The 23626-nt window shown below is 37.7% G+C and overlaps 1 protein-coding gene across 8 annotated transcripts in view; it reads right to left on the minus strand.

Annotated features, from left to right (window-relative positions):
- myo3b (myosin IIIB) overlaps window positions 1-23626 on the minus strand; it is a 173660-nt gene that overhangs the window by 35635 nt on the left and 114399 nt on the right. For 7 of the 8 annotated variants that reach the window (XM_067409691.1, XM_067409687.1, XM_067409686.1 and 4 more), the window contains 4 exons: window positions 22356-22436; window positions 12897-12948; window positions 8966-9017; window positions 7668-7800 (listed from right to left, as the gene is read on the minus strand). In XM_067409691.1, coding sequence (XP_067265792.1) covers window positions 7668-7800; window positions 8966-9017; window positions 12897-12948; window positions 22356-22436 — 318 coding nt within the window. Of the gene's footprint in view, window positions 1-7667; window positions 7801-8965; window positions 9018-12896; window positions 12949-22355; window positions 22437-23626 lie in introns of those variants that run through there. The other variant, XR_010897124.1, reaches the window with a different exon arrangement.

The following is a 23626-nucleotide window of genomic DNA, read 5'->3' on the forward strand; positions in this document are numbered from 1 at the left end:
AGGAACCACAGGTGTAGAGAATCACATTAATCATCAACATGATCCACTAGGATGTCAAGCAAATGTGCTTGTGATATCTTTTTTTTTAATTAAAATTGATATTTTGTTATCTGATTCATAAAAATATGGTAAAGCCTGAGAAGTATATTTAAAGTTACTATTCCACAGTGAACTTTAATTATATAATGGTTGTTTAATTATTTAATTAATGCTTATACTGTAAATGTTTAATGGCCCATGATCTATATTAATAGAACATAATGTTTGCAAATGAACACTATAAAATCTTACTATTTTGATATGATGGCATGGTTTTCTGCAGGTCATAGTTACTTATGTAACAGTTTCAGAACAAATCAAAGAGAAGATTTTGGTTTCAGCCCAAACCAAGATTAAATTCATTTGGGCACAAACTACCTAAAGGAAATGTGCACTTCCTGAACTTAATCCACCAAAGTGAGTGAAGGCACACTAACTAGGGATGACACTATCTGTTTGTGTGCACACATTAATTTGTTTTGTTACTCATTTGTGCTAATCCTGCAAAACTTTTGATCTTGTACTCGATGATGCATTCAAATGACATGTTCAGAGGTGTGTTTCACAGCCAACACACTGAGTAAAGCTCAGATCAGACTATTCTAACACTCCCACTCCCCAAAACCCTTCAGGCCAATGTGCAGGCCTGCCATCCACAAGCAAACAAATTGGAGAAGGCAGCATAAAGTGTTTCTTTCTAGAATTTTCTTTATGCCTTTCAAGGACACTTATGTATATGGAATAACACATCATTGTCTTTATATGTCCATACTTCATAAGTGCAAGTTAGTTCTCTTCTGTTGCTCCCTCTTCTAAAAAGGATCAGACTTCATGGTTTATGAAAGCTGAGCTCCTTATGTTAACCCGCTTTATACAGATTATGCTTTTGGTAAACATAAATGTCAGTAGTGAGAAAACAAGAAAGGTAAATTATGATGCTGAGGGGCTGAACGAGAGAGAGACCTTAACTCCCAATCTCTACTTTAAAGGAATATCCCAGTTATTTCCAAACTAAATGTCTTGCTGCACTTGCTGTTGATTACTACAGAAAACAATTTCAACTCATTCCTCAATAGAAACAAACACAAAACATTTTAACAGAAAGGTATACCCTTGTGAAAAAGAAGTACACTTTGCACCATACCTTTAAAAAAAGTACTTATTATAAAAAATAATGTATACTTTAAAAGAATTTAATGTGATCTGAATGTAATGTTTTCAGACACCTAATTGCATGTTATTTGCAATTAAATGCAAATTTAGTATAGTTTACATTTATATTTAATGCAATTAGCTGAACTAAGAGTGCTTTTTTGACCCAATTAAGTACAACTTAAGTCCTTTTATGTAATCTCATAATTCCAACTGTCTTTGAAATATGGCTAAAGTTTACTTCTGAATGCACTGACAAACATTTATGGTAAACTAATATATACTTTAATTTCTATTTGAACTTGTATGTCAAGTTCAGTTTTATCTGAAACATATGAGCGATATGAATTTGAATTTGGCAATGTTTGGTTATGTTGATTGTTGTATGTATTGTAGGCTAAAATGTTAATGTATCATGCTTGAGAATAACGTATAACCTACACTAAACTCTACCCTAAACCTAACCGATAGTGTTAATAAATGCAAAAAGTGAAAAAAAAAAAATGCATTTGCTGAAGCAACCATGCCATTTTGTCTTGCTTCTACAATACTTTGAGCTCTTTTATTTTGACTCTAAGAGCTCGGCATCAAAAGTGCAGTGCTGTACAAGGTGAGCTACTGAGCAAGTTTACTATGTCATACATATGAAGCTGGTTATGTGATTCAAATGTCAAAATGTTTTAGTTTACAGTACAAATCATGCACTATGGTAGAAGTGTTATGAGGTCATAACATAGGCTTGTGCAAGGAACTACACAAAAATAAATCTTTATTAATCGATAATCTGCACCTTTATTCATAATTTGTTTGCAAAAATGTAGGTAGTTGTACTTTAAACTAATACTGTTAATTTGAAATTTTTAACAAAGTGCACTTTTTAAGTGTACTTAAATGTGTTTAAAAAAAGTCACGAAAGTGTACCTTCTTTAAGTACACTTAAGTGGCCTATTATTTACATTATGTTATCTGCATGTACAGTTTTTTTAAAATCTACTTTTAAGATTTGAAGTATATTCAGTACAATTAATCAAATTTTTTTTTTTTTTTAGCAACCAAGTTTAAAATGCAAAACTATCACACTTAATCATTGCTCATGCTAGTATGACATTGGTGTGCAATCGTTCAGCAACCTTGTTGTCACCAAATAAACAAAAAAAAATTAAACCCAGATAATTTTGCTTGCTTTCTGCTTGAGGATACCAGGGAAGGATGAGATACAATGTGATGCAGTATACAACTGAGTACATAGTGTGGAATGCTCCATCCCATAAAGTAATGCACTCACCCTGTTTCCAAAATTCTTTCCGAAAGCCTGTTATTTTTGAGCACTACACTCTTTCTCTCGGTGTGGAGGCTGAAGCCTTGCAGCAGAGAAAAAGGCATAGGCATGATCACTTCTAAATAAAATGAACCGCCAATGTCATGAATGAGTTGTGATTTTTAACATCCTCTGGACTTATTTATTCTGCCAGAAGTTCAGGCATATTTAAATAAAACTTTAAATTCAATATCAAATCTTCAAGATGGTAATTGGATGCCCTTGATAACAAAGTGGCACCCATGGCTATCATATGACGTAAAAAGTTTAATTTGTGTTTATAGGTTTGACAAAAGGTATATTCTTTATAATAAAACAAATTAGTCAATCTTTCTCTTGAAAAAATGGTTATGATTTGTGATATTTGGCTACCGTGTCCCTACTGTCCCTACTGTCCCTACTAACTGTAGTCCTTTATTTACTATAAATCAAAATTATTATCTGTGGCAATGGAAACAGGTGCTGTCCATAAACATTAAAGGGTTAGTTCTGCTAAAAAAAAATGAAAATTCTGTCATCATTTACTCACCCTCATGTTGTTCCAAACCTGTATGTGTTTCTTTCTTCTGTTGAACACCAATGAAAAGAAGATATTTTAAAGCATGTCAGTAAGCAGACAGTTGACGGCAGCCAATGACTTCCATAGTATTTTTTTTCCTACTATGGAAGTCAATAACTACCGTCAACTGTCTGTTTACCAACATCCTTTAAAATATCTTCTTTTCATTGGTGTTCAACAGAAGAAAGAAACACATACAGGTTTGGAACAACATGAGGGTGAGTAAATGATGACAGAATTTTTTTATTTTTGGGTAAACTAACCCTTTAATGCATAATGTTAACTAATGGAACCTTATAGTAAAGTGTTAACATATATTAATTATGTGTTTCAAAGATGAACGGAAGTCTTACGGGTTTGGAATGACATGAGGGTCAATAAATGACAAAAATTTCATTTTTGACTGGAGTAACCATTTAAGATGTGAATAAGCTCTAGTGTGTGTACTGAATCTACAGCATTAGTGTAGGGTTAAAATCAGACCATGTGAAATGGTGATGGACTTTCTGTTCAGTCAGAAGCACACACAGCTGGGATCAGATCAGAGACTCAGCAGTGCACTTAACGTCCAATAAAGACAGGAGAAGAGTGTTTGGGTCTCAGAGTAACACACTGGCCATGACCTCCTGAACATTTGATATGGAGAGGTTAGACAGGGATAATGTGTGTGTGTGTGTATGTGTGTCTCTAGGGTGACAGCAGCAGGATGAGAGGCAGGAAGTGAGCAGAACTCCAGACATCTGGCACTGCCGTCTCCCCTGACACACACATACACACACACACACTCTGATCTCCTCCGATCAAAGTCTGCCCTGCTTACTCTTCCACAACACACACATCCACACACATCCAAATAGCATCCACACACTCTTACACGTGTTCTCCTCACAGACAGAATCAAGTCTTTAGTTTAGCCAACAGCTCCTCTGATGAAGGCATCAAACTGTGATCTAAAACCAGTCTCTGTGTGTGTGTGCGCTGTCTCTCAGGGCAGTCCAGTCAGCAGTTCTGTTCTTTGCATATTCAAGGTAAGGTAATTTGACTTAAACAGCTTTAAACAGCGAGAAAGAGCCATGCTGAGAGATCTTTATCCTCAGCACCGCTTGAATGTAAATATAGTGAGTGACAGCTGTGTGAACAGCACAACTAGAGCTGGACAACAGTGTAAGCAACTACATTTTATCAACACTTTTAAAGCTACTCTAGCAGGGACCAGGCTGGAAATCTCCAAGTGGGTGGATCTTTGTGAATTAGGCTGAACCCCTATTCTGTGCCTCTATTCAATAATATTATTTAGAATTATGTCATTGTGGGTTTTTGAATGAATGGACAATTCCAGTTAGGGTGACAATATCAAACTTGAAAAGGTACATTTATGTTCAATATAAATAGCTGGTTCCCTGAGAAAAGAACGAGATGCTGTGTCTGACGTTGATGCTATGGAGAACGCCTCAGAGTGACTTCGTCTGAAGCACATGTGCAACTATTCCGGTACTGGTAAGCTTAGCTTCGCCCCTGAAAGTGAACTGTAGGAATTTCCTGTGTTGAGGAAGGATGGAAATATTGAAGTATGCGTCCTCTATTATGATAAACCAGTCCTCTGCCCCGATTTGAGTCACGATAAGTGGAATGCTCAACAGTTTGAACCCGTATCTCCTCAAAGTACGGTTTAACTGATGTAGATTTATGATAGGACGCAATCTCCCAACCTTTTTTTGGAACTATGAAGTACCAGCTGTAGAACCCGGACTCGGGAGGAGGAATACATTCTATGGCCCAAGAGAAACTGAACCTCCAATTCCAGCGCCTGAGCCTCACCGCCATGCGTCAGGGGGTGACGTTGCACCAATCAGGATTGGAATATTTGCACACATGCTTCAGACACAGTCATGCTGAGGCGTTCCCCATAGCATCGACGTCAGACACAGCATGGCGTTCCTTTAAAGAGAACTACAATACTCCCTAATTTACAGAACTCAACTGAAGTGGAATGAATCAGACTTTGATAAGCTATATATGAGAGAGAGGTCGATTCATTATCGTCTTGTCATTAAACCACTGTTTTGAACAAAACTTCACAGGTTTCATATCCTCAATATCAACACAGGTGCAACATTGATCTGTAACAGGTGCAAAATTGCATTATATGCATTTGTTGGCATTTTTCCTGTCTTCTGTTTTGTTTTGTAGTCAAATAAATCTTTAAACAATGAGAACATTATTTTTGATTTAGTTACTTTTCAAGACTTTTTAAGTAGTTTAAGTTTAATTTTGAATTTCCTTGTTTGAAATCCTCCAGATACAGCATACCTCCAGAAAACCAATCATTTATATAAAACTGTATTAATAATAATCATTAAAATGAATGATTGAGTCACTTACAATCAGACATTAAGTGTGTTTGTGAGTCTGTGTGAGAATATGATCAGTATGTCATCTCCAGTGTGTGTGTGTGTGTGTGTGTGTGTTTCAGACAGACAGGATGAGTGGGGTCACCTGTTCTCAGTCTCACAGAGTTAGCGTGGCTGTCTAACCCAGGCGTGCTGTGGTGATCTGACAGTAATCCGGAGCCACTGCAGTGCGGAGTGTGTGTTACATTATCTGTCTTAATACGCTAATCCGCGGACACACAGCTAATCTCAATCCCACCTCCACACACACCTTCCTCAGTAATCACTCTAATGATGGACCCCCGGCAACTGATCCCAGCAGCGCCGCCCCTCCCGCCCCTGACTGACACACCTTCCCTCTCTCTATGTATGCGTGCACCCACACACACACATGCATACACACACACACACACGCACGCACGCACGCACGCACACACACACACACACACACACACACACACACACACACACACACACACACACACACACACACACACACACACACACACACACACACACACACACACACACACACACACACACACACACACACACACACCTCCCAGGCAGCTCTCATTAATGGAATTCACAGCCCAGGGCGAAACACAAAGCAAACATATGTTCAGCAAATATGTGTGTTTTGGTCTCTGTGTCACTGTAACTGGGAGTGTTTAATAGAGTCACTGGTGTGTGAGAGTGTTTGATGTTATTGGTGTGTTTTGTTAAAAAAAAAAAAAAACCTAAATAAATAAACCTTTACAAAGACGCACACTTCTAATCCACTGCCTGGCCCGAAAGTGAAAGCTCAGCCAAACCATAAGCTGATATGACAGGACACAAATATAAGAGAGGGACAAGTTCAGCCCAAAAAAAAAAAGTTTCTGTCATAATTTACTGACTTTCATGTGGGTCGAAACCTTAGTTAACGTAATAAAGTTAAGTACAATATATACACCGATCAGGCATATATTTTGCTGCCATATTTTGCTGCCAAAACAGCCCTGACCCATCGAGACATCGACTCCACTAGACCCCTGAAGGTGTGGTATCTGACACCAAGATGTTAGCAGCAGATCCTTTAAGTTCTGTAAGTTGTGAGGTGGAGCCTCCATGGATCAGACTTGTTTGTTCAACACATCCCACAGATGCTCGATTGGATTGAGATCTGGGGAATTTGGAGGCCAAGTCAACACCTCAAACACTTTTTTTCGTGCTCCTCAAACCATTCCTGAACCATTTTTGCTTTGTGGCAGGATGCATTATCCTGCTGAAAGAGGCCAGAGCCACCAGGGAATACCGTTTCCATGAAAGGGTGTACATGGTCTGCAACAATGCTTAGGTAGGTGGTACGTGTCAAAGTACCATCCACATGGATGGCAGGACCCAAGGTTTCCCAGCAGAACATTGTCCAAAGCATCACACTGCCTCCGCCGGCTTGACTTCTTCCCATAGTGCATCCTGGTGCCATGTGTTCCCCAGGTAAGAGACGCACACGCACCCGACCATCCACGTGATGTAAAAGAAAACATGATTCATCAGACCAGGCCATCTTCTTCCATTGCTCCGTGGTCCAGTTTTGATGCTCACTGTTGGCGATTTCGAAGTCTGAAGCTATGCAGCCCCATGTGCAACAAACTGATGCACTGTGTATTCTGACACCTTTCTATCAGAACCAGCATTAACTTCTTGAGCAATTTGAGCTACAGTAGCTCGTCTGTTGGATCGGACCACACGGACCAGCCTTCGTTCCCCACGTGCATCAGTGAGCCTTGTCCGCCCATGACCCTGACCCTGGCCACTTTTGATAGATACTGACCACTGCAGACCAGGAAATCCCTACAAGAGCTGCAGTTTTGGAGATGCTCTGACCCAGTCGTCTAGCCATCACAATTTGGCCCTTGTCAAACTCGCTCAAATCCTTACTCTTAACCATTTTTCCTGCTTCTAACATATCAACTTTGAGGACAAAATGTTCACTTGCTGCCTAACATATCCCAGCAAATAGGTTCTGTGATAATCACTTGAAAATTACATTGGAGGTTCTTCAAAATGTCTTCTTTTTGGGAGGAAGAAAGTCAGTGTGGAACATGAGGGTGAATAAATTGTATGTTTTTTGGTTATTGTAAATGTGCGTTTGTGTGTGTGTATTCGGGACTATGAGAATGTTGCAGACACACACACGTGGATATATGTGTGTGTGTGGACTCACCTTGTTTGCTCAGTGCCGGACGCTCCTGAAGCCCGTCTCTCTCTCTGCTGTCACTCTGTTTGTCTGTCTTCAGCAAAGACGCGTCACTGGAGCTGTCCTCTCTGCTGCCCGTGTCTGCGTTGACAGAGAAAACCTGAAAAGAAATGCACACACACACCCACGTCAACAGACATCACATCAGGAAACAAAGCGAACAAATACAAACAAGCGCATCATAATGAATAAAACAGCAGTAGTCTTTTGTGTGAATTAATTGAAGTGATTTATTAAGAGCAGGCTGGTTTTGAGCATCCATTAACACACAGTGTTTGGCAACAGTAAGTGCTAATGCACTGGTACTGGAGTGCTCTCCCTCTCTCTCTCTCTCTCTCTAGCACGCTCTTGTCACGCTCATTGTAATGCAGGAAATAACGGAGGCCGTCCTTGCAGACTTCCACACACATTTAATTTTATCTTTGAATAAAAGAGCTATAGGAAAGAATTAATCTGCTTAACATTTCTAAGTACACCCTCCAAAGGAGCGGGCTGTTTTAATCTTACATATGCTCAGCAGAGTTACTGGCAAAAACTGTACGTTTTCTTCATCTCATCCTTTCAACATCAAATGGCGAGCAGCAAAAATTGGATCAGACTTCAAAGCTCAGCGATGTGCTCCAAGTCACAGAGTGGCTCTACTATTTCACATATTGAATTCGAGTAGGATATCAAAGTCCTAGCAAAGAACCTCAGGTCTTTACTGGAAAAAAGGGGCTCCAACATCTGTAGAGAGAGCAGCGAAAAGACAAATCACCTCAGGGAGAAGTCAGCGTTTACTCTCTACCACGCTTTTCCAGCCTTTTGATTCACTCCTTCTCTCTCTACCTCCCTGGAATCCTCTCTCTCTCAGCGGAGAAGTGAATTCTCTATGAGGGAACTGTCTCTTTTGTCTCAAGGATCGCGCTGTTTGATCTGAGGGTTGCTCTGTGTAATATTCAGTGCAGTTAGGTGACAGCAGAGTTCATATTAACATGAGCCGTATCAGACGTGCAATTAAAGGAATAGTTCACTCAAAAATGAAAATTCTCTTCATGTTGTTTCCTGCATATTTTGAGGATGCACTATTCCATACCATAAAAGTGTACAGTGACTAAGGTCAAGAAGCACCATAGAAGCAGGGAAAACCATTTTTTGAGTAGCCTGGAAAAGAGCAGCATGGCAATTCTGCAAAACGTCTTTTTTATGCTCCACAGAAGAAACAAAATTATGCATGAGAGTGAGTAAACGCTATACCTTTAAATTCGGGAATAAACATATCTGACCTTTTCATCTGAGATAAGATTGGTGGAAGATCTTCTTTCAGGTGTGGATTGTCTGAGGACAAAAATAATCATAAAACAATCAGAATTCCTCACAGACATGCAGTTTAGGATTGCTGTAATTCTCAGAAAACAATCTGGATAAATACAAGATGATGTCATTGATATCAGATTTGGCATTACTTTCTACAGCACTTATATTATGAGTTTTCTGTGTTTCTACATTGTCTTCTGGTTTACATCACTCTCTCCTTCAAACCATTGTAAACATCTGTTCTACAATCACTGTGTGGTACTAATAAATGGGCCAAACTAGTCTCATTCTACGAACAGCGGACCAGAAGAAAAAGCCCAGAACATTATGAGGAACAGCTCATGTTCTCCACCAGGTCCAGCTGCTTCTTTGCATGATGCTGTATATATCATTGTATTTATATTCTGATTCTGGTTGTTATTCCACTAAATTATTGTTTATTTTGCAATTTTTCATTATAAATTTTGTTGTTCATAACGCTGTAAATAGCAGTTTCTGTGTTTTTTTATGAGGAAAAAAAAAAACTTAAATATGTTTCAGAAGAAATATCAACAATGCCAAGAAATTCTGCAAAAGTCAGTGTAAACTCAGTTATTTTTAATTGTTTGTTTGTTTTTTTATTGCCATATCAGCATCTATGGCTGAATTAACCAAAATGAAAAACTTTAAGCTCCCTATCTGTCAGTAGTTTTCAGAGCTCGTGATCTTTGCCCCTCCCTGGAAAACTGCCCTGAGAAAGGACCTTCTTTCTCAGGAACGGGGCACAATCTGGCACCCGCGCCTAGACCTCTAGAACCTCCATGTCTGGCCCCTGGATGAGACGTGGAAGACTTGAGTGGGCTATCACCAGCGGTGATAGACACCATCACTCGAGCTAGAGCCCCCTCTAGAAGGCGGACCTATGCCTTGAAGTGGAGTCTGTTCGCTAACTGGTGTGCTTCCTGAAGGCAAGACCCACAGACCTGCAGTCAGTTCTGCAGGTCTGCTTTCCTTTCCTTCTTGCAGGAAAGGTTGGCAGGCCGGCTGTCTCCTTCCACCTTGAAAGGGTATGTGGCTGCCATATCGGCACATCAAGATGCAGTGGATGGCTTAAGTCAAGATACAGTCTAGGTAAGCACAACCTGATAATCAAATTCCTCAGAGGCACCAGGAGGTTAAATCCTCATATGTCATGCCTTATTCCCTCATGGGATCCCTCTGTAGTCTTGCTGGGCCTGCCAGGAGCTCCTTTTGAGCCCTTGGAATCAGTAGCGCTAAGTACCCTCTCTTTGAAGACGACACTCCTGACTGTGATCCTGAGACTCCGGCTGGGCTACGTGCCCAAAGTTCCCACTACCCCTTTTAGGGACCAAATGGTGAGCTTGCAAGTGTTGCTTCAGGATGAGGCAGACCCAGCCTTGTTGTTGCTGTGTCCAGTATGCGCCCTGCATGTTTACTTGGACTGCACGCAAAGCTTCAGAAGCTCTTAGCAGCTCTTTGTCTGTTTTTGGGGGACAGCAGAAGGCTGTCTCCAAACAGAGGGCAGCCCATTGGATTGTGGATGCCATTGCCTTGGCATTCCAGGCCCAAGGTGGCCCGTGGCCCTTAGGAGTGTGAGCACATGCCACAAGAAGAGTTACATCCTCCTGGGCTCTAGCAAATAGCATCTCTCTAACAGACACCTGTAAATCAGCAGGCTGGGTGACGCCCATTACCTTTGTGAGATTTCATAATCCCCAGAAAGGTCTAAAAGCCAGAATGAAGTGTCCTATTCCCATGGTAAGTACTGTCCTCAAAGTATCAGAGGTGTTTGGGGCTCCCAAGTGCAACCCCCTAGTTTCAGTCATCGACACCATGTCCCGTTCCCTCCATCAGGGAATGGAGGTTCAAATAGTAACCGAGACATTTCTAATCCATTGAATACCCACTGAAACAATATCTTTATCTATCTGGCATTGCTATCTAAAATTCATTCCAAATGAATTTTGAAATTGATTCCACAGATAAAAGTCAGGTTTGTAATGATTTGAAAGTTATGACAGAATTTCCATTTCGTCTGCTTCTCAGATATTTAATCTGAGCAAGAGACCCAGAAGTAAATCTCACATATGCCTCCTCTAGGGTTTCAGAAGAGATCTTAAAAATGTGCTGAAATAAAATAAATTCTACAATCAAAAGTCAGAAATCTCAATATGATCTGAAACATTTGTAAGGTCATCTAAGACCAATCATCTGAGTTATATTATATATATATATATTTCTTTAAAATTAAGTTAATTGTGTATATTTGTTTTCTCTCATAAGTAATTTTAGGACACCTGATATGAAGCTGATGCTCAAATTAAACATACGGAGAACTCTCATGTCCAACAACATTAAGTACATTAGCATCACAAAATGTGTTGATATATGCAGCTGTTCCAGATATGTGACCCAAAGATTAATTGTTATTGGTCAGTTAGTTGTTTTCATAGCTGGATGAGTAAAAATAAATAAATAAAATAAAATAAAATTGACAAACTCACTGATGATTTGGGAAAAAATGAAAAAGAAAAAAAAAGTTTGTCCCCTGTGTGAATAGCTCCATAGCTTCACAATAAATATTTGTGTTTGGTGTGAACAGGCCATAAAGTCTCCTGAGCTATGAAAGAGCAACTCTGAACAACAAGATGATCTCCTGCGTACATGGGACTGCCACAATATCAATGACATCATCAGCATGTTTCTCCCAGGAATCATCTGTAATTTATTGCAGCAACGCTGATGCGCATTGGAACATGTATGATTTCAATGCACACACACCGATGTCAGCTGGTAGTCGAATCCTGTGATAACACTCCTGTCAGCTAATGAGCATGTAGGTAAGTTTATGAACTTTACAAGAGAAAATTGGGCCAGTTGATGTCAAAATAAATCTATAACGTTCCTCTCCAGCCTTGATGAAACAGAATAGCAAAGTGTGAGGTTTGAAGATTCACCACTGAGACTTCTGATATAAACAAGCATTGAGAATCCCCTCTGATAGGCCAAATGGCTGGAGGATACACACACACACACACACACAAACATATACACGCACCACCCAAAACACTCTTAGATGTGGGAGGGTGGATGAAAACTTTGGATTTTTTTTTTTTTGTAACTAAGTCTATTTAATGAGTTATTTCGATACGATTGTCAGCAATCTTTGTGCTAAAAAAAAAAAAAAAAAAAAAAAAAAAATCAAAACACAACAAAAACAAAACAAACCACAAAACAGTGCACTGTGCTTTTCGGGCAAATCAAATCCAAAATTAATAATAATAATAAAAAAACTAAACTTAAAATAGTTTTTATGAGGAGATGACTGAATCAGAATTTTGCTGTACATGTACTTGCATTCAGTAACACTGGTCATCATCATTCTGTGTGTGTGTGTCTGTGTGTGTGTTTGTGACATATCAGGACACAGATTTGTATAATGACATGGGTATGACATAGGTATTACAAGGAGAGGGTGACTTATGAGGACATTACCCCATGTCTCCATTTTTCAAAAGGCTTATAAATCATACAGAATGTTTTTTTTTTTTGTTTTTTTGAGAAAGTAAAAATGTGCACAGTTTTCTGTGATGGGTAGGTTTAAATGTAGGGGTAGTGTAGGGCGATAGAAAATACAGTTTGTACAGTATAAAAACCATTATAGAATTTCCCCACAATGTGTGTGTGTGTGTGTGTGTGAGAAAGAGCTTGTGGATCATTGCTCAGGATTTGTGATTTAAGGAAGGTTAATGAATACAATGCTTGCACACACTCAAACACAACATCACTGCAGGGAACCTACTGTATAGAACAAACAGATACCTAAACACACAATCATGCAAAAATACACTATGATAACATACAAAGGAAACAAACACAATGAACACACCCTCAACTCACCCTGTGTGTCGACTCTGTTTGTAGTCTTTCCTGACTCTGTAGCCTCTGTATGCTGTAACACATATAATTGTGGAACAATGAATAAAATAACATAATATCAGATAACAATTGGTAGCAGGTGAAAATCTTAAGTCTGATCACTTAGAAATGTACTATAAAAGCAGGCATACTGAAGAATCTGTAGCGCAAATGGTGTGAGCATCTCTAGATAAATAATCACTACTAAGTTTGAGCAATAATGTATGAAAGCCCCATTTATAAACATTTCCTAAATTAGTATGACTAAGTATACTGCATGGTAGTATCAAATGTAATGTAGCAGTTTTTTACATACATTCAGATAAATTGATTCCTTTGATCAGACACTCTAAATGCATGTTTAGGATAAAAAACACAATGAGCTCTGAGTGAGTAATTAGTACTTTATCACTCATACAAATGAGTGTAAATCTCAGAACACATGAAAGCAGCAGCCCTGCTCTAAAATGCTAAAGTAGTCATTTATTCCACTTTCAATGAGACGCCCAATTAAAACTCAAAACTTTACGCTTTAATCAGAACAGAGGGTGCGAACGCAACCATGTAATCTCATACTCTCACACAGTGTGGGAGTGCATAGTTTGTCATGTGTTTTTGTGGGTGTTCAGAAAACACTTTGCGTCAGTATCATGACTATAGACCCTTTTCACATTTCCGAGTTTGTCAGAAGCGGAAGTCGACATTGTTGGGTAAAATTCTATAGTGGTGAATGAGAGAATACATTAAATATATTTTTTGTGTTTCCATTTGCTTGAATAGCAAAAGAAAAACTCCACAATAGTGTTTTCACAACTTTCAAAAAGAAGAAAAAAATAGAGAGGGATTGATAACAGCAGTCAGAAGAGAGAAAGATGTAATTTTTACAGTCACTCCCATAGCCGCTGTATTAGAAACACCAACTAGTTTTTTGTAATTTTAATATACTATAGTGTTATAAATGTACATACGTGTTTTAAAAAATGAAAATTTAAAAAACTTTGCAGGATTTACAATATTGATGACCATTAAATGCGTCATCACAGACAAAGGGTCTATTATATTTACAATCTTGATAAAACTTTCTGTATTTATAATGATATATATCTTAATACAAAGTCTTCTTGTAAACATCCAAAAGGCTTTATAATGTAGTCATAATATAAGTGGTCTTTGTCTGCTTTGAGTAAAATAACATAAGAATAAGAATGAATTTCTGAAGAATGTTGGTAACCAAACATTTGTTTGGCAGCCATTGACTTCCATATATTTTTTTCAATACTATGGAAGTCAATGGTCATCAACTGTTTGGTTACCAACATTCTTCAAAACATCTTCTTTTATGTTCAGCAGAAGAAATTCATACAGTTTTGGAACAACTTGAAGGTGAGTAAATGATGACAGAATTTTCACTTTTGGATGAACTATTCCTTTAAGTGTTTACAGCTATAAGAAATCATGAATGGATTATTTGACACATTTGCTTTCAATGTTTTATTGTAATATCAACAAAACCATATTGCATTGTTCCAGATGTAAATAGGTTACCAGTGAACTTAAAATATCTTACACTGAAATGAACATTAGCCTCACTGGAAATACTCAAATATGAACAACCACTCCTAACCACTCATGAAATATAGAAAGACACTGTGCAGATTTTAAATAAAAAAATGAACAAAGATATAAGACTTATAATCCATAATAAAACTATAATCCATTATAACTTAAGTGGATGTAACGGTGTTCATCGTGCTTTAAATCTTAAAAGTTATAACCACAAATAGATAAGTATTATAATTAATTATAACTGTTGTTACAATTATTCATGAGATGATACAAAATATTATACATTTTTAAATTTTTTATAAGCTATTATGCATACATTACAATGGCTTAAAATACCCTTATAATGCATTATAAATACAGGCTTCATAAAATGGTATCACTTTACTTAAAGCCATTATATGTATTGCATTAGTATTTTTAATGCATTAATTATAACTTGTATTATAAAACGGTTAGTTCCTGTCCTTGATTCTGATTGGTCAATAGCTGTGTTTTATTCATGATAATACACGGCTATGACCGCTTCACCCAACAGTTCTGTGTATCACTACACAACACCATTAGTAACCACTCTTAGCAATGTGAACTGTTTGTTCTCAATTGATATTGTTCATTGAAGCTTACTGTATTATGTAGAAGATAATGTGAGAAAGAGACTGAGTGAGCAAGTTTATTACCTGCATTCAGATTTAGCATTTTCCTTCAGGTCGGTCCTATGTTCATGATAAAAAATGTCCGATGTACTACCCTTTTAAACAGTTAAAGGGTTAGTTGTATAAGTCGTATTTTTTGTTATTTTTGGACTAAAATGTATTTTAGATGCTTAAAAAACTTCTAACTAACCCACTGATGTCACATGGACTACTTTGATGATGTTTTTATTACCTTTCTGGACATGGACAGTGCACTGTACCTACACTTTCAATGGAGGGACAGAAAGCTGCTCTCGGGACTAAATCTAAAATATCTTAAACTGTGTTCCGAAGATGAACGGAGGTCTTACGGGTTTGGAACGACATGAGGGTGAGTCATTAATGACATAATTTTCATTTATGGGTGAACTAGTGTTAATTTCGGCACCTATTTTTAATTTAGTCTTAGTCTTAGTCTTGTGCCAAATGTCCTTGTTAGTTTTAGTCATATTTAGTCATTCACATATCTTTTTTTGTTAGTCAAGTTTTAGTCGACTAAACGTCTCGTCATTTTAGTCTAGTTTTAGTCAAAAGAAAACTCAAGGTATTTTAGTCAAGTTTTAGTCGACTAAAAGTCTTTCAATTTTAGTCTAGTTTTAGTCAAAAAAATTGTAGTCTTTTTTTAAAAATAACACATTATTACTGAGATTATTACTGATAAACATTTCAGTAAAAAAAGTGTTTCATACATCTCAAACATTGGTTAAATGTCATAATTACCTGACAAAATACACTTGTTGAATGATTTTTGTTGAATGCAAATGTTAAATGTGTCTGGTTTTCAATTTCTGATTTAGGAGACACATTCACAAATGATTAACCTGTGCTGAAGAGTATTTTATATTAACCAACACAATTCAAAAGCTGGGGCCCAACAGACTCCGACTGACAACTTAAGTTACAAAGGTTTTTAGTCAGACATAGATGGCCTCTCCTCTTTCCTGGCTGGTTGCTTGACCATATCTAGAAGCTATTGTAAGAATAAATACAAATATAGCTGCGAGCAGCGATGGCGGGCCCAAGCCCGGTGGCACCGCCACCCCGGTGGCTTCAGGGCAACTGTGCACAGCGGGCAATAGGCACTTAAAACGGTTAAACATCAAAGGACTATGTCAAATTCACTCCACATTTACTGCACTACAAGGTGCCATTATAGAGCCCCTCCTCCCTGCCCATTTTCAAAGGATTACATGTGCCAAGTTTTAACATTATTCTGATGAATTTTGAAGCAAATCAGGTAAAAATAAGAGGGTGATCTCAATGTATGCTGAAAGTGACACATTTTCTGCTTCCAGTTGGTGGCGCTATGACTTTGAATCACAATAGTCAAATCCATGTGATCAGCCTTGTACAACGAAGACTAAGCCAAAGTTTCATCAAAATCAATTAATGTATGCAGAAGTTATAACACTTTGTTTCCCTTTTCTTGCCATAAATTCGTTGCCTCGCCACGGCCAAACCGTTTGAGATATCCAAAATCCGTTTGCAATTAAACAACTTCAATGTGTTAGCAACAAGTTAAAAAAAAGCTTGGTGTAAATTGGATAAACCCTGTAGGAGTAGTAGTATAAAATTCATAGCCTGTTTTTTCAAAAAATTAACATTCAAACCAAAATAGCTGACTTCCTGTTGGTCGGAGCTAATGAATGTAAATTAGAAAATTGTCCGGCTTGATGAGAGTAATATGTGTACCGAGTTTGGTGACTGTAGGAAAAACTAACCCCCCCACTTTTGTCAAAAGGTGGCGCTACTGAGCCCCTCCACCACGCCCATTTCTATGGCTTTGTCCATGTCTACTGGTTGACAATATTGATGTGTGTGTCGAGTTTCATGCAATTTGAAGCATGTTAAGAGCCTCAAAAACACTCAAGAATATTATTACAGTTTGACCTGTTGCCATGGCAACAATATTTCAAATATCAAAAATCCTGTCATAGGTCTACATCTGCTGTGTATTGACATTACACTGATGAAGTTTGAAGCAAATCAGGTAAAAATAAGAGGGTGATCTCAAAGCATTTTAAAAGTGATACACTTCTTGCTGCCATTTGGTGGCGCTATAACTTTGACTCACAATAGTTACATCCATGTGACCAGACTACTACAACCAACACACTCCTGAAGTTTCATAAACATCAATCAATGTATGCAGAAGTTATAACACATTTCCTGTTTCCCTTTTCTCGCCATAAATTCGTTGCCTCGCCACGGCCAAACCGTTTGAGATATCCAAAATCCGTTTGCAATTAAACAACTTCAATGTGTTCGCAACAAGTTAAAAAAAGCTTGGTGTAAATTGGATAAACCCTGTAGGAGTAGTAGTATAAAATTCATAGCCTGTTTTTTTTCAAAAAATTAACATTCAAACCAAAATAGCTGACTTCCTGTTGGTCGGAGCTAATGAATGTAAATTAGAAAATTGTCCGGCTTGATGAGAATAATATGTGTACCGAGTTTGGTGACTGTAGGAAAAACTAACCCCCACTTTTGTCAAAAGGTGGCGCTACTGAGCCCCTCCACCACGCCCATTTCTATGGCTTTGTCCATGTCTACTGGTTGACAATATTGATGTGTGTGTCGAGTTTCATGCAATTTGAAGCTTGTTAAGAGCCTCAAAAACACTCAAGAATATTATTACAGTTTGACCTGTTGCCATGGCAACAATATTTCAAATATCAAAAATCCTGTCATAGGTCTACATCTGCTGTGTATTGACATTACACTGATGAAGTTTGAAGCAAATCAGGTAAAAATAAGAGGGTGATCTCAAAACATTTCAAAAAGTGATACACTTCCTGCTGCCAGTTGGTGGCGCTATAACTTTGACTCACAATAGTCACATCCATGTGATCAGACTCCTATAACGAACACACTCGTGAAGTTTCATAAAGATCAATATATGTATTAAGACGTTATAACACATTTCCTGTTTCCTTTTTCTCGCCATAAATTCGTTGCCTCGCCACGGCCAAACCGTTCGAGATATCAAAAATCCCCTGGCAATTTTTAATCATCAGTGTCTTGACTTCATGCTGACCGAGTTTGGTGGCGATCGGATTAATCGTCTAGGAGGAGTATATCAAATTCCAGAGCATGCGTTTTTCAAACAACCCTTAATAGCTGACTTCCTGTTGGCGTGGCGATTAACTTAGAGCGCGAAAGTTGTTCGGCCCGATGAGGTCTATATGTGTACCGAGTTTCATACTAATACGTGCAAGCATGTTTAATATATGGACCAAATTTTCAGACTTTTTTCAAGGGGGGCGCTGTCGAGCCCCCCTGCCACGCCCGGGTACCAGCCTCTCCGGCGTCCTAATGGCCGCGGATTCCAATGTGTGTGCCAATTTTCAAGAGTTTTTGAGCATGTTAAGGCCCCCAAAAAGCCCCGGAAGACGGAAAAAAAAAAAAAATAATAATAATCCTTAGAAGAACAAGAGGGCCCTGCGCGAATTTTCGCTTGGGCCCTAATGAGGCCTCATTAAATGCAATAATATCAGGAACACACGTGTTATAGTGGAAATAAATATGACTTAATGAAACTTAATGAAAAGCCTAAGATCAAAACTATATATATATATATATATATATATATATATATATATATATATATATATATATATATATATATATATATATATATATATATAAGTATAAAGTAAATTACCAACTTAATGCAAGTTATACATGATATTGCACACACCATTATTGATATTTGGAGCAATATTACATGTAATTGTTAAACTTGATTCCCTTACATATACATTTGCTTTTAAGCCTAATTATTAATTTTGATTATGATGTAATGTGACAGGGGTGTGGGAAGAGGTTTCAGGTTGGGGGTGCTTAGTTTTTTCTGTCACAACTTTTGAATAAGAAACAATATCAAGGCTATAAAACTTGTCAAAACTCCGGGAATCACAAAAGTATCAGTGAGAAGTTGAGAACACTTGTTTAAACAGTGCATACACTCGAACTTGACTGCACATCACATTTTTTTTACTTTATTGATAATGCTTTTAATCGTAATGCAAAGACCGGTCATCGGGACCTAAGCTGTCATGTACAATAAAAGAGCCTGTGCAGCGACAGGAAATATCATTTAACATAAAAAGCCTGCCTAGACGGTGGACTTGCACTGTTTTTTTTGTTTGTTTTTTTTTGAGCGGTGTGGACGAATTCTTTCTACGCACACACTATTTTATTTCTTGATAACAGACCGCTGCTAACTATAACACACCGTTGCCATGGACACACAGGATTCTAACCGTAGAGACGGAGCGCACTATTTTCTTTAGCGGAAGCAATACAATCGTTTTTAAATCAATAAACTCCTTTTTAAATCATCATTTTGTGTCAAATTATTGATTTATTTGGTAGGTAGTCAGCCTAATCAGCCTGTTGGGGTTGTATTAGCTATAACAACCGCCGCGCTGAGACGATTGTAGACGAAAATTAAGAGAGATTTTATCTTAGTTTTTATTTCATACAAAACATTTTCGTCTCGTTTTTTTGTCAACAATAATGCATGTTAATTTAGTCTTAGTCAGCGTTTTTGGACAGTGGTGCAGTCTTTCATCGTCTCGTCTTTGCCACCATCTAATGGCGTAATAATGTAACTGCTGTTGCTGTTCACGGTCAGGGGCTATTTTTTTCAGGCGTAAGGAAGGAGGGAAGATAGTTTAATTCATGAAAGTTGCACTGATACATATTTTTGGCTTTATTTTTCGTATTGTGTGGTAACCGTTTTATAAAAGCAATAAGGTACTCAAGGCTGTGCTGTATCGTGAATAAGTCATGGATGAAGGGGTTACTCCACTTCACGCTGCGCCTAACAGCGGCATTCAGCTGTGACTTATTCATGATACATCACAGCCTCGAGTACCTTATTGCTTACATGTATGGTCTCATCAATAATTGTAACTATAGTTTATTATTATTATTATTATTATTATTATAACTCTCTACTCATTCAACATACCCTTAGAAAGTATAACGCATTAAAACACTTGACAAACAACTACTTCAGCTGTAACAAGGAATCTGCAAATATTATAATGCATTTTAACTTTGGTTACAATTATTTATAAAAAGATTTTATTTATAATTATTTATAATTATAATGTACATTATGAATACAGCATTATACATAAAGGCTTTAAGTAAAGTGTTGGCCATAAAATCTTTAATATAGCTGCCGTTTACTAAAGATGAAACTCAGAACAGAATGGTCACAGAAAATCTCCTACACTGAAAAAAAAAAAGGTAACAATTAAATTTCTAAATTTTTACCTAAATGTTTTATTTTTTTTTTTATTTTTTTTTTTTTTAAAGTTATACTATTTTATTTTAAGGTGCCCTTGTTATAGTTTAATTATACAAATAAGTACAGAATAATATTAATTAACAAAATGTACTTACTATAGAATTACGATTAGGGTTTGGTTTAGGGTTATAGTTGCTTGTAATTATGCTTTTTTTTCTATATTATGACAATAGTAACACCATGTTATTACTATAGTAAGTACATGCAAGATGAGTAACAGGGACACTAAAATAAATAAAATTATTTAATATAGCTGAATCAACTTACATTTATACCAACAAAACTCTATTTTATGGGTTAAAGAAGGTAAAAATAGCTCTTTACAGTAACAATTACAGGGTTTTTTTTTTAACAGTGTATAGATATCCTGTATGGATATAGAAAGCGTTTCTCCCCGAAAGCCCGTTTTTTTAAATCTGCATACTGTGCTCAGCATATTCTCTGCATATGGGTCTCAAATTTTTGAAAGATGAGTGTTTATTTTAGAAATGCTAATGCAGCCCACCTCAAAGCGGATACACACACCTCTACACGGCTCTGAACATGTGCCGTACACCGCGCCACCTGCACCAGTGGACATACTGTGAGCACAGAGCGAGAGAGAGACGTCTGCCAAAAAGGAGAATTGAAGTACTCCAGAAGAGGAGAGGAGAACAATAGCATCACTCCTCCCTCTTCTTCCTCCCCCTGGACCCCTGCCTCCACCCCTCCCTCCTCACGCCCTCAGAAGACGAGCGCGGCGATGGAAACGCGCCCCAAGAAGGTTAATATGCCCGCTTTGATCTCCGTCAGGCCACACCGAGTAAGAATTCATTTACATTTCAGATGAAAAGGGTGACAGTATAAAAAGCCATCTTGTTTCTGGTATGTGAGAGTCTGTAATGGGCCGGGAATGTGAGAGAGGAAGTGGCAGGGAACCCCCAACACCCCCCATCTCTCTCTCTCTCTCTCTCTCTCTCTCTCTCTCTTCGCTCCTCTGCCGCCTGCACTGGGAAACAGATGAAAGCAAAGCGAGCTCAAAATGCAGCTTTCTACTGAAACATGGGGACCAAATGCTGTGACCCAAACTTTCAAAAGAGACGCTGGCTCCACACATTATTAATTTAGCAGCACTGTTTCATGGGATTGTTTGTTGAGATCAAAAAAGGTACTTTGTGAAAAATGCTGTAAAAATTGCAAGTTGGAAAGATTTGGAAAGATGGAAAGTGGGAGCAGTCTTAGCACTTGTCTCTATCACTAAACATATTTACATTTTTACTACTGCTCCTTCTTATTTTTCGCTCTTATTTTCCAAACACGCTAGTCATCTTGCTAAATGGGAACACCCGACAAGTCCTGCCGTTTTGGAGATGCTCTGACCCAGTTGTGTACCCATCACTATTTGGCCCTTGTCAAAGTCACTCAGATCTTTTCGCTTGCCCATTTTTCCTGCTTCCAACACATGAAATTCAAGAACTGACTGTGCTGTCTAATATGACAGGTGCCACTGTAATGATGTAATCAATGTTATTCACTTCCCCTGTCAGTGCTTTTAATGTTGTGGCTGATCAGTATAGATATACAAGGGTCTCACAATATGACCCTTTTAATGACTAAAGTATGTAATTTAATTAATTTATTTTGTAGTGTTATTCTAGTTTGAAAAAGTGCAGAATAAAGTAAAATAGAAATTAGGAAAAATCACTGTTTGCAGCTCATATGCAAATAGCATTATAAACAAGTGTTACTTTTCGTGCCAATAAATCAGACTACACTGAAATCGAGAGACACAAAAGTATAGAGTAGAAATTCTTCAGAAAATATTTCCACAATTTTGTAACATGAATTTGGGTTCAACAGAGCTCTCTGAGAGATGCGTACCTGACTGGATCTGCACTGCAGCCTGCTCACGCTCTTTCTTTATCAGCTTCAGATTCTGACGGGCCGTGTAACCCCTCCAGGCTGAACAGAGACAAAGAGAAAGAGTTGATGGGAATAAAACACAGAGAATTAGTTTTTGTAAACTGGTAAACAATTTCTAGAGGTCACAGTAATGTACTACAGATCGGATATCAACATTAAGGTTTTTTTTTTTTTCTGTTGGCCTAGTCCAACGAGTAGTTCAGATATTTACTAACAATATTTTCCCTGGATAAACAGTTATATACAGTATACAGTTATATACAGTATATGAAAAAGTTATTTTTAGTAACATTTTAGTACATTTATAGTAAGGTTTTTGATACACTGAACAATAATTTATTATAATATACACTACTGTTCAAATGTTTGAAGTCAGTAAGATGTTTTAAAGAAATTAATACTTTTAATTAGAATTGATCAAAAGTGGCAGGAAATAAATTTATAATGTTGCAAAAGATTTCTATTCTAAAAAAAATGCATCACTGTTTTCACAAAAATACTAAGCAGCACAACTGTTTTCAACATTGCTAATAATTAGAAATGTTCCTTGAGCAGCAAATCTATTATAAGTTCCCTGTGTCATGTCTGGGCTCTTATGTTGTTCTGTCCCTGTTTCTTGTTCATGCCATCTTTATAGTTTTCCCTGTTGATTAGTCCTGATTGTTTCCAGCTTGTTACCCCTTATGTATAAATAGCCCTTGTGTTTCCTTTGTTCTTTGTCAGTCATTGAATGTATTGTGCGTGTTCGTGTTCCCAGTGTTTCCCTGTTTTGGTTTTGTTTTGTTTTCATTAAACTCACTCCTGCACCTAGATTCTTCATTTCCGTCTGCCTTCCTAGGTCCCCAGTGTTACAGAATAATTTCTGAAGGATCATGTGACACTGAACACTGGAGTAATCATGGCATCACAGGAATATATTTCATGTGGTGATCACTGTTACATCCACACTCACACCAGTCATTATCCGGACTCACAGCATGAATTCTGAGCCTCTCTCCCATCTATACCTTGTTACCCTCATCAGCCACCGTATTTAAGGACCTGTACTTCCCTTTTACCGTGCAAAGTCTTGTATCTTTCTAGTGCATTACTGAGTGTTGTTTCCACTGCTGTGTTTTCTGTGTATGACCTTGCTTTTCTTGTGCTTATACCTTTGCCTTTCATTTAGACTTGTTTGCTTAATTGGACTTGCTGGATTGAACTCTCACCTGTCTTTTGACCCTGTCTTC

This window comes from Chanodichthys erythropterus, chromosome 14 (assembly GCF_024489055.1).
Source record: "Chanodichthys erythropterus isolate Z2021 chromosome 14, ASM2448905v1, whole genome shotgun sequence".
Taxonomy (NCBI): domain Eukaryota; kingdom Metazoa; phylum Chordata; class Actinopteri; order Cypriniformes; family Xenocyprididae; genus Chanodichthys; species Chanodichthys erythropterus.